This window comes from Sinohyriopsis cumingii, chromosome 5 (genome assembly GCF_028554795.1).
Source record: "Sinohyriopsis cumingii isolate HCF-2022 chromosome 5, ASM2855479v2, whole genome shotgun sequence".
In the NCBI taxonomy this organism is placed as follows: Eukaryota; Metazoa; Mollusca; class Bivalvia; order Unionida; family Unionidae; genus Sinohyriopsis; species Sinohyriopsis cumingii.
Window position 1 is genome coordinate 61,754,413 of NC_142965.1, and position 15,333 is coordinate 61,769,745.

Genomic DNA, 15,333 nt, shown 5'->3' on the forward strand with positions numbered 1-15,333 from the left:
TTTAAGCACTGTAGGCATAGAATGGAAGGCAAAAGAGGTATGAAAGCTTATCTCCTAGACTGGTAACAAACAAACTATAATATAATTATTGCCCATGGTGTATATTATATATCAGTTACCCAAAACATTATTTCTTAATTATATTGTATTGCAGTTTGTCAGCACATCATACCTTACAAAAATATGTTAAGTTTGGGCTCCAATTAAGAAAAATGACACTAGCATCCTCCATAACATATTTTGGGACCTTTATCAAATAAAACTTAACCAGCTAACTTTATTGGAAATACCTGTCAGTTAGGAGATGCATATTTTATATGTATTGAATCCACTTTTGTCAATTAAAAAAAAATTATAAAAAAAATACATTCAAATAAAATATTGGTTTTGGGTAAAATTCTATAGTAATACATTTTTTGAAAGAAGAAAAAAATATAAATAATTTGATTGGTAGGAAATTAATCAGTGAATCAAGGAACAAGAATACTAAAGCAGCAGTTAATCTGGAACCAAAATTGACTCAGTCTGCAGTACATTTTCTAGTACATTTAACAATTTTGTTTTTGAAACTTTTATTTTTTGTCACAACTTGTTATATTTCATTTGAATGTTTTTATATTAAACTTCACAAATTTATGGCTGCCACAATATTTTTCATGAAAAAATGTCCAGCAAAAGCTTTTAGAATTTTGGGATCCCTAATTCTGATGACAGGATTTTTATATGTATGTCTACAATGTCATTTTAATATGTAAATTTTGTATTGCTCTACATTTGGATTTTGACAGACTACAGTTAACTGGTAAAAATATTCTGTACTTGAGATCTCAGTGATCTTGCTGTTCAACTTACATGCTTATTGAAATATAAAAAAACTTGATTTCAAAATCTCAAGGATATTTTTATAAACTTTTCTCTTTTGTTGACTTACCAGTTTTTCTGATTTGTCTAATTGGACACTGTAATTCACTTATTATTTACAAGTCCATACTTGATAATAAATTCATTGTCTTCTTGTACAAGCTTTGACATAAGTAAACTTCTTCAGACTTTAATCTCATCCTAATGTGAAAGAAAAAATTACATGGTAGGCTAACTTGGTTTGTAATAATCAAAAACAGAAAGCCATATTGATATGGGGTTTTCACCAGGATGATGTTTTTATATTTTTTAGTCCTGAATAAATATGATGCAAATCCGACGTTTAATATTGCTTCCATGGTGGCCATATTGCAAATTTTATAACTACCTCTCATGCGTGGTTGACCATATCATCATGGGGTTTTATTAAAACACTTCTTACAACGTGTAGTTGGTTCAAAATGAAAATGATGCTGCTTGTGCTTATAATAAGACTGTTACATCAGCCTTCTTGAGTCTTGTTACCGCTGCTTCAGAAGAATTAAAGATTAGATCAGCATGGGTCTTTTCACTAAAAGAGTGAAAAGTCAAGTTGGACTTAAATGAAAATGGCGTCACAAGGTCATTCAGTATTGACAACACAGTGGCCACCTTGAAAATCTTGCTATCATTACTTCTTTTGAATAAATGGTCATATCAGAAAAATGTTTTAACTGAAAGACTTCTTATGATGTCTAGTCAGTCATAAATGAATTTGGTGCCAATTTGACTTCCAATATGGCTGCCACAGTACCAATCTAGGAAATGTTATTACTGCTGTTTCTCCTAGACAGCTGGTCATATTGCCATTATACTTTCACCAGTAGACTTCTTCCGTGTCTAGTTGATCTCAAATGAAAATAGTACTAATCTGAAATCTTGGGTAGCAACTATGGCAACCAACTTGAATATTTTTTTTTTGTTAGTCCTTCAAAATTGAAAGACATATCAATATGGCGTTTTCACCAAAAGACTTATTATAGTGTCTTGCTGGTCATAAATTAAAATAGTGTTGATCTGATTCTCATAATGTCCACCATAGCTGTCATCTTACAAATCTTGTTGTTATTACTCCTCTTAAATGTGAAGTCAATTTGTTATATGGGTTTTTTAATTAGATTTCTTAACGTTTCCAGTTGGTCTGAAACTAACATTTTGCAAACTGACCCTCACTATGACCACCATTTTGAAAATATTATCTCTTCTCTTTCCAAATGGATGGCTACATTAATTAAGGTGATTGTTTTTCCCAATAGGATTCTTGTGGTAGCAGAGTTGGTCCTAAATGAAAATGGTGCCAATCATGCATCCAATATGACCTCCATAATAGCTGTCTTGAAAAACTTGCTTTACTAATCCCTTTGAATGGATGGTTATATGGGGTTTTCATCAAAAGACATCTATTGATGTATATATACTTGGTCCTAATTAAAAATTATGCCAATCTGACATCATTATGTTCACCACAGCTAATTTGAAAATCTTGTTATTGGTGAAGGATATCAGAGATGATTTCAATATTTGGCAGTCAAAAAAGAAGAAATGGTCTTATCTTGAATTCTGGGAAGTTCTTTTTTGCCCAGTATAGCATCATTACCTTTGGGATAATTTTGTTTCTGCACCTCAGTTCTTTAAAAATTTGATAAATTTTCACATTTTTTAATATATCTGGAAAGTTGATGATATAATGATTTCATAGCATGTGTTGTTACTGCCAAAGATAATAATAATTATTTATATATTACTTTGGATTCATTTTTGTTCCTGTGGTACCAATTATGATGATTTATTTATAGATCCCATCAAAAATTCATCTGTAAAAAGAATAGGATTTGATCTCAAATCCACAAATTTTGCTATTTTGTAGATATCATTGTCATAATACCACAAATATTGATAGTAAAAAAGTATATGAATTTAGTAATTAATTATACACTGACAAAAATAATTATTTGCACTATTCCATATTTATTTTATAAAGACCAATCATGTTACTACAACCAAGTTGGTTTCCAGCAATTTGTATCATTATAATAAATTCTGATGAAAATTTCATTCTTTGATTTATCAGAGTTGCCCCTCCTATCCTACTGTTTTAACAAACACATATATCTGAGAGGAAGAAAAAAACCTAGTGTTTAGTTTTTAATATTATTAAGTTTTTATTATAATTGGATACATATTTGAGTACATTTACAATTTTTATTGAGATAATGTATTTACATACCATTGTCTGACATATTTCCATTAAAAGTAAAAAGCCAAAAAATGACTATATATGTTTAAATAGCAACAGTATATTAGGAAATAAACATGTTTGTTGTTGGAGTCAGGAGCTGAGTATTCCATTGTAACTGTCAAATTTATTATTGAAAATGCTGTTCCTGTATAATTTTAATGTCACAAGTAAAATAAATCCAATGTATTAAATTTGACTGCATTTATCTCCTATCAGGCAAGACACCCCAAATTTGTGTGAGGTTTACGAAGATGATAGTGAGGGAATGTGTGACGATGAGGTGGAAACTACAAGCTCAGAGCTCAGCAATGAATGAAATCAGATGATAAATTGCGAACAGCATGACTGTTAGCTGAATATAGTGAAACAAATACAAATATTCATTATAATGCAGTCTAAGGGAGTCATAGAGTGTATTGCCGTATATAGGGATTGCCTTATATTGAGGTAATAGTTCAGTACTCATTATAATGCTGTAAATAGAAGCCATTTCATATTTTGCTTTAAAATGAAACCTTATACTATGTTAATGTTATTGTACTCCTTTATTATAATGCTGTCCATGAACTCATGGAGCATACTACCTTATATAGAGACTGTTTTATACTGGGGTAATATTATAGTAGACCCTTATTATAATGCTGTCCATGGACATTATAGGGAAACTGCCTTCTAATGAGGTAATAGTACTCATAATGCTGTCCATGGAAGCCATATAGTTTACCACCTGAGGCTACCTTTTAATGAAGTACATGATAAATATACTTTTGCTACCACTTAATGAAGTGTGGTCAATGATCATACTTGCCTTTAAAAGGAACTATGTTATGAGGAAGGAGTGGCTTTGTAGTGAGGGAGGACTGTATTATCCATGCACCGTTATAAGAACTTAAACTTTAAGCTGGACCAATGGAATATCCTGTAAGCTGATAATAATGTTTTGATAGTATTATGAAGCATTGCTAAAATATGTCTCCCAAGGATTCTAGATAATTGACATTTGGCTGCCGTAGATCTCAATTCCTTGGTTAGAAATTCAGGGCCAGTTTTCATTGAACTTTTATTAATCTACTATCTGCAGTTCGAAATAGAACTGTATTTGATATACTTTTGATGTTTCAGTCATAATTTGTGGTGAAAGGTTCATTTCATGGTATCGTCGATTCTTCAGTCATTGTTCAATGGCACAATATTTTAGTTATAGATATTATATTTAGCACTCCCCTGATATAAGGCCTTACTTTTGAACATGGATCCCACTTCAGAATATATTATTACATACATACATACATACATACATACATACATACATACATACATACATATGACTTAAGTGGACAGCATTATAATGAGGGAGTACTGTAATATCACATCAATATTTAATAGTATCATACTATGAAATTTTCAGTTTTCTATTTATTTTAATGTATTATTTTGCTCCTTATAAATGTGGTATTTTATTTACATATTATTAAATCCAAAAATGGATTTTTTTGGACTTGTTGCCAATGTAAATATTTGCAACTTTAAATTTGTTTTAATTGCATTGCCTTAAGGTACTAATATGATGTCAGTACAAGTGATTTTACTATAATGAAATGATTTTTCTGAATAAAGTTGAAAGTGATACTTTTATTTCTTGAGTATGAATATTTAATGATCTTTTATCCGTGTTTGAAGTTTTATTTAATATACCCTAGACTGTGATAGTGATATGTCATTTTATTACAGGAATATTCCAGGCTTTATTATGTACATTCCAGGCTGTATCATTTAAAAAACTTTATTCCTGTATATAAACTTAGTCTCCAATGGCAATCATATGAGCTAGTCTTTTTTTTCTGTCTATTTCTTTGTACAGTTTGACATTTTTAATTCCAATTTTAATAAAGTATAGATGAATTTATTGGCAAAAGAATATAGGTTGCCTTAGTATATTGTGTTAATGGTATTTTAAAATAGTAGGTAGATCATTAGACTTATATTTTGATTTTGTTAATAATGGTAATAATGACAATTAGTGCTTTTGATATATTAGCGTATGTGGCATGTACAAAGTTGGGTAGTAATCCATCTTTACAGTTTAGCTTCTTGAATTGATTTCTTTTTGGCCTGATTGATACACTTCATTGTGATTTAATTTATTAATGGGAGCAGCTGACCAAACGGACTCGACATAAAACATGCAGATGAAATTTCTTTAGTTCAGCTATCTTAACATTTTTAGAGCTTTAAATTTTTAATTGGGGCTATATAACCAGTGCAGTGCTGCCAAGCCCTTAAACCATACATACATACATACATACATACATACATACATACACACATCTGTAGCTTGTTACTTTCACTGTGAATAATGCAGTTTAATTAGCTTTCAGTTCATTTATTCTATTAACAAGTATTTATTTTTTTCAAAGCTGAGATTTGAAAATTAATCTTGCCATTTTTCAACCTATGACAGATATTTTAGTACTGTTTGGGTGACATATTAGGAGTCCAGAAAGTTATGATTTTATGAGTTACTGAAAGTTGGTTCTGATGAGCATACAGATATATTTATATATATTATATAAAATACTATACGTGTGAAAAATGTATATTAACTTATTCTGGGTTGTAAAATGAAAGAACTAATAATATAAATGACACATTTTTGATAATTATTATGTTTTCTATGTTATTTAAATTTTTAAGAATAAAAGAGTGCAACTGACCTCATGTGGTAAACATATGGTTTTCGTGGAGATATGGAGTAGCCTAGTTTGTATGGAGACCATGTGATTTACTTCATATCTCTATCTTTGTGATAATTACTTTACATTGTGAGTCATCACAACTCTCTAAGTCAGTAATGGCTCTGACTTGTATTATTACTTTTGTAGAACACTGGAACCTGAAATAACATAAACCCTAAACCAGTCTAATAATTGATGTCAGGCATTTTGTTGGGAGCCAGACTCAGAAATTTTTATTTCATTTCTTGCAAGATATATAAGTAAATGCTAACCATAATGTATGGTTCTAACCATTACCATTTTCTCGATTTTTTTTGTATAGCTTTGTTGTCTTTAATTCATCTACCTGTAAGGATCAGTGATCTTGTGGTATACAAATTTTGACTCAATCTGACAGAAAGCATGCTAGCATAAAGGTCTTTCAGTTTTGTACAAATATTCTTGAATCCATCATTACATATGGTGGCCATTATTAAAAAAAGAAAAGGTTTATATATCTTCTTACAAACCTCTTAACAGAATTTGACCGAATTTGCAGAACACATTCTGACATACAGGCCCTTCAGATTTATACAGTAGATGTCAATCCACCATCTAATTTGATGGCCATTAAAAAAGTTGTAAAAGTCTTGAAAGACTTTTTTCAAAGTATTTACCGGTACTAGAATTTGACCAAATATGACAGAAAACATTGTGATAGAAAGACCTTTCAATTTTATATAGATGAGATAAATCTGCCATTAAATATGGCCACCATACTCACTGCAAAAATATGAATACCTTCAAAATTCTCAAAAATTGCTGAACAGAATTTGAACAATTGTGACAGAAAGCATCCTGTCTTCAAGCCTTTTAAAAATGTTCATAAATCTTTAAATATGGCCACTGTTGCTAATAATAGTAAAATAATTAAATGACTTTTGAAAAGTTTCTGATAGAATTAATCAAATTTGACAGAAAGCATCTTGATAATAGAAACTTTTGATTTTTCTCAAAATTAAGGACTAATACTCTACCTCCTGTAACACACACACTCACACAGTGTCACCAGTACAGACATTTTTCCTTAACTTCTTGATCCTCCAGAACATTTAATAATCTTCCAGATCTACTTTTCATAGGCTTATATCATTTGAGTTGTGACACAGACAAGCTGCTTTGTTGTTTTTTTCAACCCAACCAAACACTTATCTGCATCAGGTACTATTTCGAATGTCATGTCTTAGAAAAGTTTATGAAATGTATTGTTTAAACTGGGATAGATAATTTGAAGTTCCCTCACTGGGGTCAGTTGCCTGTGAACAAATGAAGATATTTAGAATTCCTGACTTACAGTTTCCTGTACCTATTATTTCATATTGTTAGGGTTAGGGTTGTACAGTACTTCTGCATTATTACGCTGTCCCTTGGAAGCCACAGAGTTTACCACCATATAAGGAAGCACACAGAGTACATTGAACTTCTCTATCACTTAATGAAATGGGGTTCATGACCAGACCTTATAACAGGAACAGTGCAATAATAAAGGGCCTTATGGTCAAGGAGTGCTCTTAGTTGATTTTTAACCAAAATCTGTAAAGAATATTGAACCAAGAATGATTTTAAGACTTTTAATGTCTTTTATGGAGGAGACTACAGTATTAAATGGACTTCTGGGGAAATGTGTGTTAAATGAGGGAACATTCTTATTTTAGAGATTAACTGCCAGGTTTTACAAAATACCATATTTATTCACATAGAAGTTCAACTGCAAACAGCATAGACTGATTTGTCAAGAAATGCACCAGTAGATGAGGGTTTATGAGTTTGTTTTTTCGATTAGAACTGCATAGAACCAGATCTGCCAGTGTATCATGCAGTGGTAGATCTGGGACTATGCAGTTGTCAGTTGAATCAGCTTGTACATGAATATATTTGGCAAGTTTGGATAGCCAGATATGGTTTTTATTGAGATGTCTGATTTCAGAGGTGACCAGTTGGAAATATTTTACAGTAGATCTTACAGGCATTTATGTTATCAAATTAATATTATTTAAAATATAGTTTCCTTAGCAATTAAAATTTTTTTAAAAATGTTTTACATTTAGAAGTCCCTGATTTTTCAGAATTTTTAAAATCATTGTTGTCATTTAACTATTATTCCAGTATTTATTCTTCTTGGCTTCCTGTTAGGTATTTTCCCAAACATACACAAAATAGAATTTTCTCTTTCAAGAAGTTTTGTGTTGCTGACTTGGATACAGAATGACTGATTTTTTTAAAAAGAAAAGCAGGTGCGGTTAACAAATCAGACATGGACAGGACATTTATCATTCACATTGATGTACTTATAATTCAGCCACTTTTAACTTTCAACCTATTTGACTGTAGAATCTCTTTTACTGACTGCCCTAAATTACTGTGGAGTATATTTTCTTGCTCAGTATAGATGACATATTCATCGGTTGTTAAATTTTACAAATCCTGTATTCCTCACCTTTGGATCAGTTTACATTGGGACTTAAAACTTATCACTTATAGATATCTTGAAACCACATACTATACAGTTTATTGCTAACACTCTGGCAGCACAGTATTGAAATTGCTGTTTGTTTTAAACAGAAGTTTTCATGAGTTATAATTAAAATGTCCTCTATTTAAAGAATGAAATCTTAATAGTATATTAAATGAAAAGCACTTGCAGCAGATTAAAGTTTACAAGTTTGGAATCACAATGATCTTTCACCAGCTGTATCAGCTTTTATATACAGTTTGCAAGTAAATTTGTTCTTATTTTTCCAGCTTTTTTGGAATTTCTGATTTTCATTAGTTTAGATTTTATTTGCAAAATTTCTGTTTCATTTGTGTTTCATGTAACCAAATAAAATTAACAATTACAGCTTGTTTTGTTGTTCTTTCAAAGCAAAGTGTATCTCACACAAACAAACAATTTATTAAAAAATGGAAATAAGTGTGTAAGAATAAATTTTGAAGACAAGGTTGCAAATCAGACAAGAGAGTGATTTACATAATGATTATGTGATTGTATAAGAATAACGCCATGGGTCACACGTGGGGATGAAATAAAAATAACCAACTAATATTAGTCAAAATAACTTTTTTTTATAACAAACAACAGGCAAAAAATAAAAGATTGGTTTTTAGTCAAATTTCAGTATCGATAACTGTACTTCCATTTGTCATAAGGTTATAACAATAAAGAAAAAAAAATCATCTCAATATATAGATGTGGACGGAAAGCTGAAAGTTAAAAAGTCATAAACATGGAATGTAACTGCAAATAATACCATGCCATGAAAAGTATTTAATACTTTAGCTTCTACTAGTATAAGAATCCTCGCCATTAATGCAAAGAAAACTGTAGAGTAAAACTGACTTATTTGTGATATCGAGATCTACATCAATATGGATGGCTTCATTACTTTTCAGAGTGGACAAGATAACAAAGTATTATATTAAAAGAAAATTGTCTTCACTTGAGAACTGAATGTTTAACTTGATGAAAATGCCAATCACATGCTATTCCCAGATTAGTGTTTTCTATTTAGAGAATTTCATGCTAATCCCAGATTATTAGTGTTTTCTATTGGTTTTAATGCTGCTCCCGGATTACTGTTTTCTATTGATTTTCATTCTGCTCTGATATTCGTGTCTCTAAAGAGAGATTTTTATTTTGCCCTCAGTTTAGTGTTTTCTATTGAGAAGTTTTTATACTACTCCTAAATTAGTCTTTCTATAAGAGATTCTCATTTGGCTCCCATATTAGTGTTTTCTACTGAGAGATTTTCATTTGGCTCCCATATTAGTGTTTCCTACTGAGAGATTTTCATTTGGCTCCCATATTAGTTTTTTCTATTGAGAGATTTTCATTCTGCTCCTTAAATAGAAACAGAAATACTAAGATAACTTTACAGTTAATACATAACAGCACTCATTTAATTTTATTCAACGTTCCATGAATGTCCTTTACAATATAACTTGTGAAAATCTAGCCTTTGATTATCTTTTCTTATCTATAAAATATTTATAAAAATTCACTCACCTTCCAATTCATAAATGTAAAATAGGTTATTATAACCTCCTGAGAGTTGGCATGATAATGATATCAATACAGAATCTAGATTGTGATAAATAAAAATAGAACTTTAAAGCACGTGCAAACAACAGATATGTAAGGTTATGAATTGAACGTCTTGTGTAAGAAATAATTTCCAGTCAGTGATATTATGAATTCAAAACAAGTCTTGTGAAAGAGCTTTTGAGTTACTCGGGTACCATAGTTAAGACTGTAAAATAAAAACATGGTTCTTGTATTATTTATATACAGGGAAATTCTAACTGAAATCACAAACAATGCAATTATTACTTTGGTATTAAAATAGATCAATTACTTGTACAAAAAAAAACTGTGTGAAGATGCAAAAGTAAATTTTACTGGAAACACTGAGACTGTTCAAATAAATGCTCTTATTGGTCACTATATGTTCTTAGTCATGTGCATTTATTTCCTTTGAAGGTCAGGGTTATTTCCTTCAATATGGAAACACGGCGTCTTCAGACAAAAAGTCTGAATTAATCCAATTAATAATCTCAGTGGATAAAACAATTTAATAATAATAAAACAATTCAGTAAATCCAGAATCCAGTGTAGTAGTCCAGAATCTACTGTAGTAATCCAGAATCCAGATTAATAATCCAGACTCATGAGAAGGGCAGTTCCTCTCTTGATCCAGTGATCTGGTCCCTTGTCCCCTCCTGTCTTTAGTTCTACAGCCACAACAAAAGATGGACGGCCCATACTGCCAGTACGGTTTGGGAAGTAGTAACAGGGGCAGGTGTAGATACCTGGAAAATTAGATACTATTATTGCTCTCAGAAAATTATGAGTCATAAACACTAGCTCTATGCTAATGCCAAATCAGTCTGAAACAAAGAAATAAAGACGAGAAGCTTATATTGGCTCTGCATGTTGAGCTAACTTTATGCCACATCTTATAGTCCATATCAAAGGTCCATCTACGATGCAGATGTACAAACATATACACACATATGCCAATGTGATTGCAATGACAAGCTTCCACCAAACTGGAATTGACAATATGTCAGTGACCAACGTTTTGCAGAATGTATGGAGTGGGCTTGAAACTGACGAGCGAAAGAAGCTAAAACTATAGATCAAATTAACATACATTTGGATGAAAGGTGTTTTAGGTACCAAGATGCATCAAAATATAAATTTTCAGGACTGTGGCCAATAATAACCAAAATAATGACCAAAAAGCAAAATTTAAACAAAAAGTCAATAAATCATGAAATTTAGTCACCAACATTGGTGATCTGACATTTGACTTAACGAGAGGCATCCAGGAACTATGTTGCCTGACTTACTTTCCAATAGTACGTATAGGAAACTGAGGTCAGTAAAAACCAGACAGGGAATAGGAAATGTATGTCAAATTGACATACTTTGATAAAATGGTGATGTATGCATAAATGTATCCACATACCAATTAACACGATTCTGTGGCCAAATGTACTTGAGAAACTAGCTATATTACAGAAGTTTAAGCAAAGTTAAAATCCTTTACGTTAAGATTAATATCAAGCTATTTGATTTTAGTCAAGTTCCTAGTTTACTCCAAAATAAATTTGAAGAAATTATGCCATAATATTCTGAGATGGGATTCCAGTGGTTTGAATTAGCTACATAATTGTAGCCTTCTCTGTGTAATCAAAAATCAAGAGACCCCCCCCAGCAAAAAAGCCAATACATCAAAAGATAAGACCTAATAGAAGGGTATATAGTTACATGTTACCATCAAAATATTTTCTTTTCATAATACAGACCTCAGCTTGTACTGTTCTATAGTGACTGTCTACCTGAAAGACAACTATAGTGTCTCAAACTTTGACAGTTTTTATCATGGCTCTCAGTTTCTTGTCCATTTTAATAAATACATCCAACTAATGCAAACCGCCTGTCATGGATCCTGTTTACATGGCGTAACAAAAAATCCTAATGGGCCTTATAGTGCTCACTCAGCTTACTTAAGCAAAAGATCATTTCAGTATGAGGCTTATGTAACATTGTAAGTACACAAACTGTCTGCAAGGTTTTATACTGTGTTGATTTTACATGTTTTACTATATGCTGATAAAAATTCTTTCAATACATAAAGGATTTTCCATTTAATCATATCCAAGAAAAGAAACTTTTTTAAAACAATATTTCAGGGTACTCTGATTACTCAAAAGATTTATATGAAAACCATATAAAGTTCAAAATTGCATAATGGGTGACTACTGGTACTCCACATTAAAAGTCGCCTCCCTGAATCCCAAGCATATTTTATTGGAACAGCCCTATAGGCATAATCAACATGCATATAGTCTCTTGCTCAAAATCAAAGTCCTCCAAGATCTGATGCAAAGTCGCCTCACTATTATGAATGGATATTGCTTAATATTGAACTTGTACAACATGTTGAACATACAAGCCCATATTCCAAGTTTGATCATAACTGGATGAGAACAATGGCTTCTGGAAAGGTACAAAGTTCAGCAAATCTGATGCAAGATCTCATTATTAGTATGTGTGAATCTTGCTCATTATCAAAACAATCCAAGAGCTTGATGCTGTAAGCTTACATTCCAAGTTAAATCAAAACTGGTCTAGAAATATGGCCTACAGTGAGGTAACAAGCTCAACCAATCAGATGCAAGTTTACGTGATTAACATATGTGGATGTTGCTCATTATCGAATCCATTTACTACACTGATGATAAAAGCCAATATTTCAAGCTTGACCAAAATCTTACATTGACTATGCCTTCCACACTGGTAGTAATCAAGCCAATCAAAAGCAAGACCATCTCTTTAATATGCATACATCTTGCTCATTATCGAACATGTCCAACATCTTGATGATATAAGTAGTACATATTTATAAGTGTTATTAAAATTGGTTTTGACATATGGCCTCCAGAGGGGTAATAAGGTCAGCCAACGATATGCAGGATCACCTTATTAATATGCATAGATCTTGATACCTCATTAATATGCACAGTTCTTGATTATTAAACTTGTCTGAGATGTTGATGACATAAGCTAATATCCCAAGTTTGAGGAAAATTAGATCAGAAATAGGGACACAAGTGGTAATAAGCAATTGCATGATAGACTGATATGAACAACACAGGGCCATACTTTAGGCTCAATTTGACCCAAGGTGGGGTGGCCTAAAAACATTAGGTACCATACAGGATATAGAGACCAGCATTACTAACCCTTGCTGGATTTCTTTTTGTTCTCTACTGGCTTGAAATGGATGGTTGGGATGGGACACACTAACTCCATGGGGTTTGCTTCCACCAGACACTGGTTCTTCTTGTCCCAGCCTGCTCCTTGTAGGAACAGGCCTTTGATGTATACACCATCCTGAGAAGACAGAAAAATAAATACGTTTAATTTCAAAACAATTTTTTAATTCAATGCATCAAACTAGATTATTGTAAGAGGTTGTAGATTCCAATAAATGGAGCATGTGACCTATCAGGTGCCCTTAGCATTAACTAAAATAAACTTACAGCACATTTTCAAATGTAGAAAAGGTCAGCAACATATTAGGATAAATATGTCACATATAATATAGACTTTCTGCTAACTTAAGTCTGGGGGACTTGAAGAAAACTTAAGATAATGAAAATTTTGTATTGAAATCGTCTTTGATTGCATACTCACTAGTTTTGCCAAATCATGCTAATAGTTTGCTGGTGTTTTCCCCATAATCTCAAGTATGTATGGAGAATGTCACAAACTTTTAAAGCCTTCTCAATCTTGGCTGCTTTGAGTTAATAATGGCGTTATCAAAAGGCGAGTCAATTATTGAATTAGGGGCAAATAATAAACACAACCTGCTTTTCAATTAAGCACAGTTTGGACTGACAGGCACCAAGGTTCATTAAATCAAACATTGTGCTCAGGATGGTTTCCACACTTTGGATAGTGTGTCACGATTTCAACAAGATTAGATGATTATGGACTGCAAAATTACTTCAATTAAGGGGGTGTATTCAAATAATCCATGTTTGGAAAATAGATGTAAAAAGGATATAAACAAAGAGCAAATTTAGCCAGCACCAGAAAAATAGTTTGGATAATACTGGGTATTTGGTTAATAGTTTGAAAAATAACCTAATAAAGTAATCACCATCATGTAAATAATCCATATGTTTACACATATTTTGGTACCAATCAATAGGACATATCATAACTTTATTAACACATTTTTGTTGCAGTCATTGTTGTTGTAGGAAGGGGGAATGTGAATGTTCCATTGACAGATTGTTTTGTTTTCAAACAGTATGACACAATTTTACATTTCTTCCTTAAGTTTCAGATAGTCACAGACAACAACCTGAATAATTATTATGTTATTATTATCAATGAACATTACCAATTGGAGATTTTAAGGTGCTTTGGTTGAATGTAGATGACACATCATTCGACATGAAGTGAACATAACAAATTATATGCATCTCAAGTGATAATACCCTGAAAAGAGCATAAGAATGTTGTGTATCACCTTTGGTGGTCCTGTGATATTAGAATCATCGACAGTCATGACGCTGAATTCCCATGAAAGCGAGTCAACAGAGACATTGTTTTGACGTGCAGAGGTCTGGAGAACTGCAGTCAGGAAGCCAGTAGGGAAGGTAAATGCAGACATCCAGAAGATTGTGGGAGGATGCGCCACCTGGGCCCACTTGGCAAACTGCTCCACTCTCAACACAAGGTCCCTTGTCCAGGCTGCAAGGGGTTTGAGGGATGGGTATGCCTGTAAAATTCAGAAACTTAAATTATTTTGTATCTCTGTCATGTTGATAAACAAGTTCCATTTCTACTTAAAGTATAAACTCCCTTATAAGTTGTGTAAAAAACTGCAAGCTACACAGACCCAAGTCTACCACTGCATAATGCATTGGCAGAGCTGGGTCTATGCAGGTTGTTAGGAGTAATCAGCAGAACAAACGACACTGACCCATAGCAGCTGTCTGCATACTATGTGACAGCAAATCAGATTCTTTATCATTTGCAGCTGAACTTGACTTCTAAGTGACTAAATATGGTAATGAAACAATACACAGGAAGTGATTTATGCTTAGAGTATGTGACAAATATTGGAGAAATTCTGAAATTTGCTAGTTTATGGATGGATCCAGATGTGGCATAATACACTCAGGGTTCCATTATGTTTCAGTGAAAATAATATAAAGAAAATCTGATCTTGTACTGGGACTATACTTTTAGTTATATACACACACTAATATGAACTCACAATAAACTGTGTCACAGTACTTATATACAACAATACCAAACATAACAAAATTCCCTAACATATTATTTGTATACCTTTTGAATGGCTGTCATTTATATGATAATCTACCCCCATATTTTTG

The 15,333-nt window shown here is 32.1% G+C and overlaps 2 protein-coding genes across 6 annotated transcripts in view; one reads left to right on the forward strand and one right to left on the reverse strand.

The window, feature by feature from the left end:
- LOC149799291 (basic immunoglobulin-like variable motif-containing protein) overlaps window positions 1-8,752 on the forward strand; it is a 55,839-nt gene extending 47,087 nt beyond the window's left edge. For all 5 annotated transcript variants that reach the window (XM_089958594.1, XM_089958595.1, XM_089958591.1 and 2 more), the window contains one exon: window positions 3,356-8,752. In XM_089958594.1, coding sequence (XP_089814720.1) covers window positions 3,356-3,455 — 100 coding nt within the window. In that variant the 3' untranslated portion in view covers window positions 3,456-8,752. The remainder of the gene's footprint in view (window positions 1-3,355) is intronic.
- A 204-nt stretch (window positions 8,753-8,956) lies between these two features.
- Window positions 8,957-15,333, reverse strand: part of LOC149799292 (dynein axonemal heavy chain 2-like) — a 65,106-nt gene continuing 58,729 nt past the window's right edge. Inside the window, exons 27-29 of the mRNA XM_089958597.1 lie at window positions 14,460-14,711; window positions 13,162-13,312; window positions 8,957-10,719 (exon numbers count right to left, since the gene is read on the reverse strand). Of these exons, the coding sequence (XP_089814723.1) occupies window positions 10,562-10,719; window positions 13,162-13,312; window positions 14,460-14,711 (561 nt within the window). The 3' untranslated portion in view covers window positions 8,957-10,561. The remainder of the gene's footprint in view (window positions 10,720-13,161; window positions 13,313-14,459; window positions 14,712-15,333) is intronic.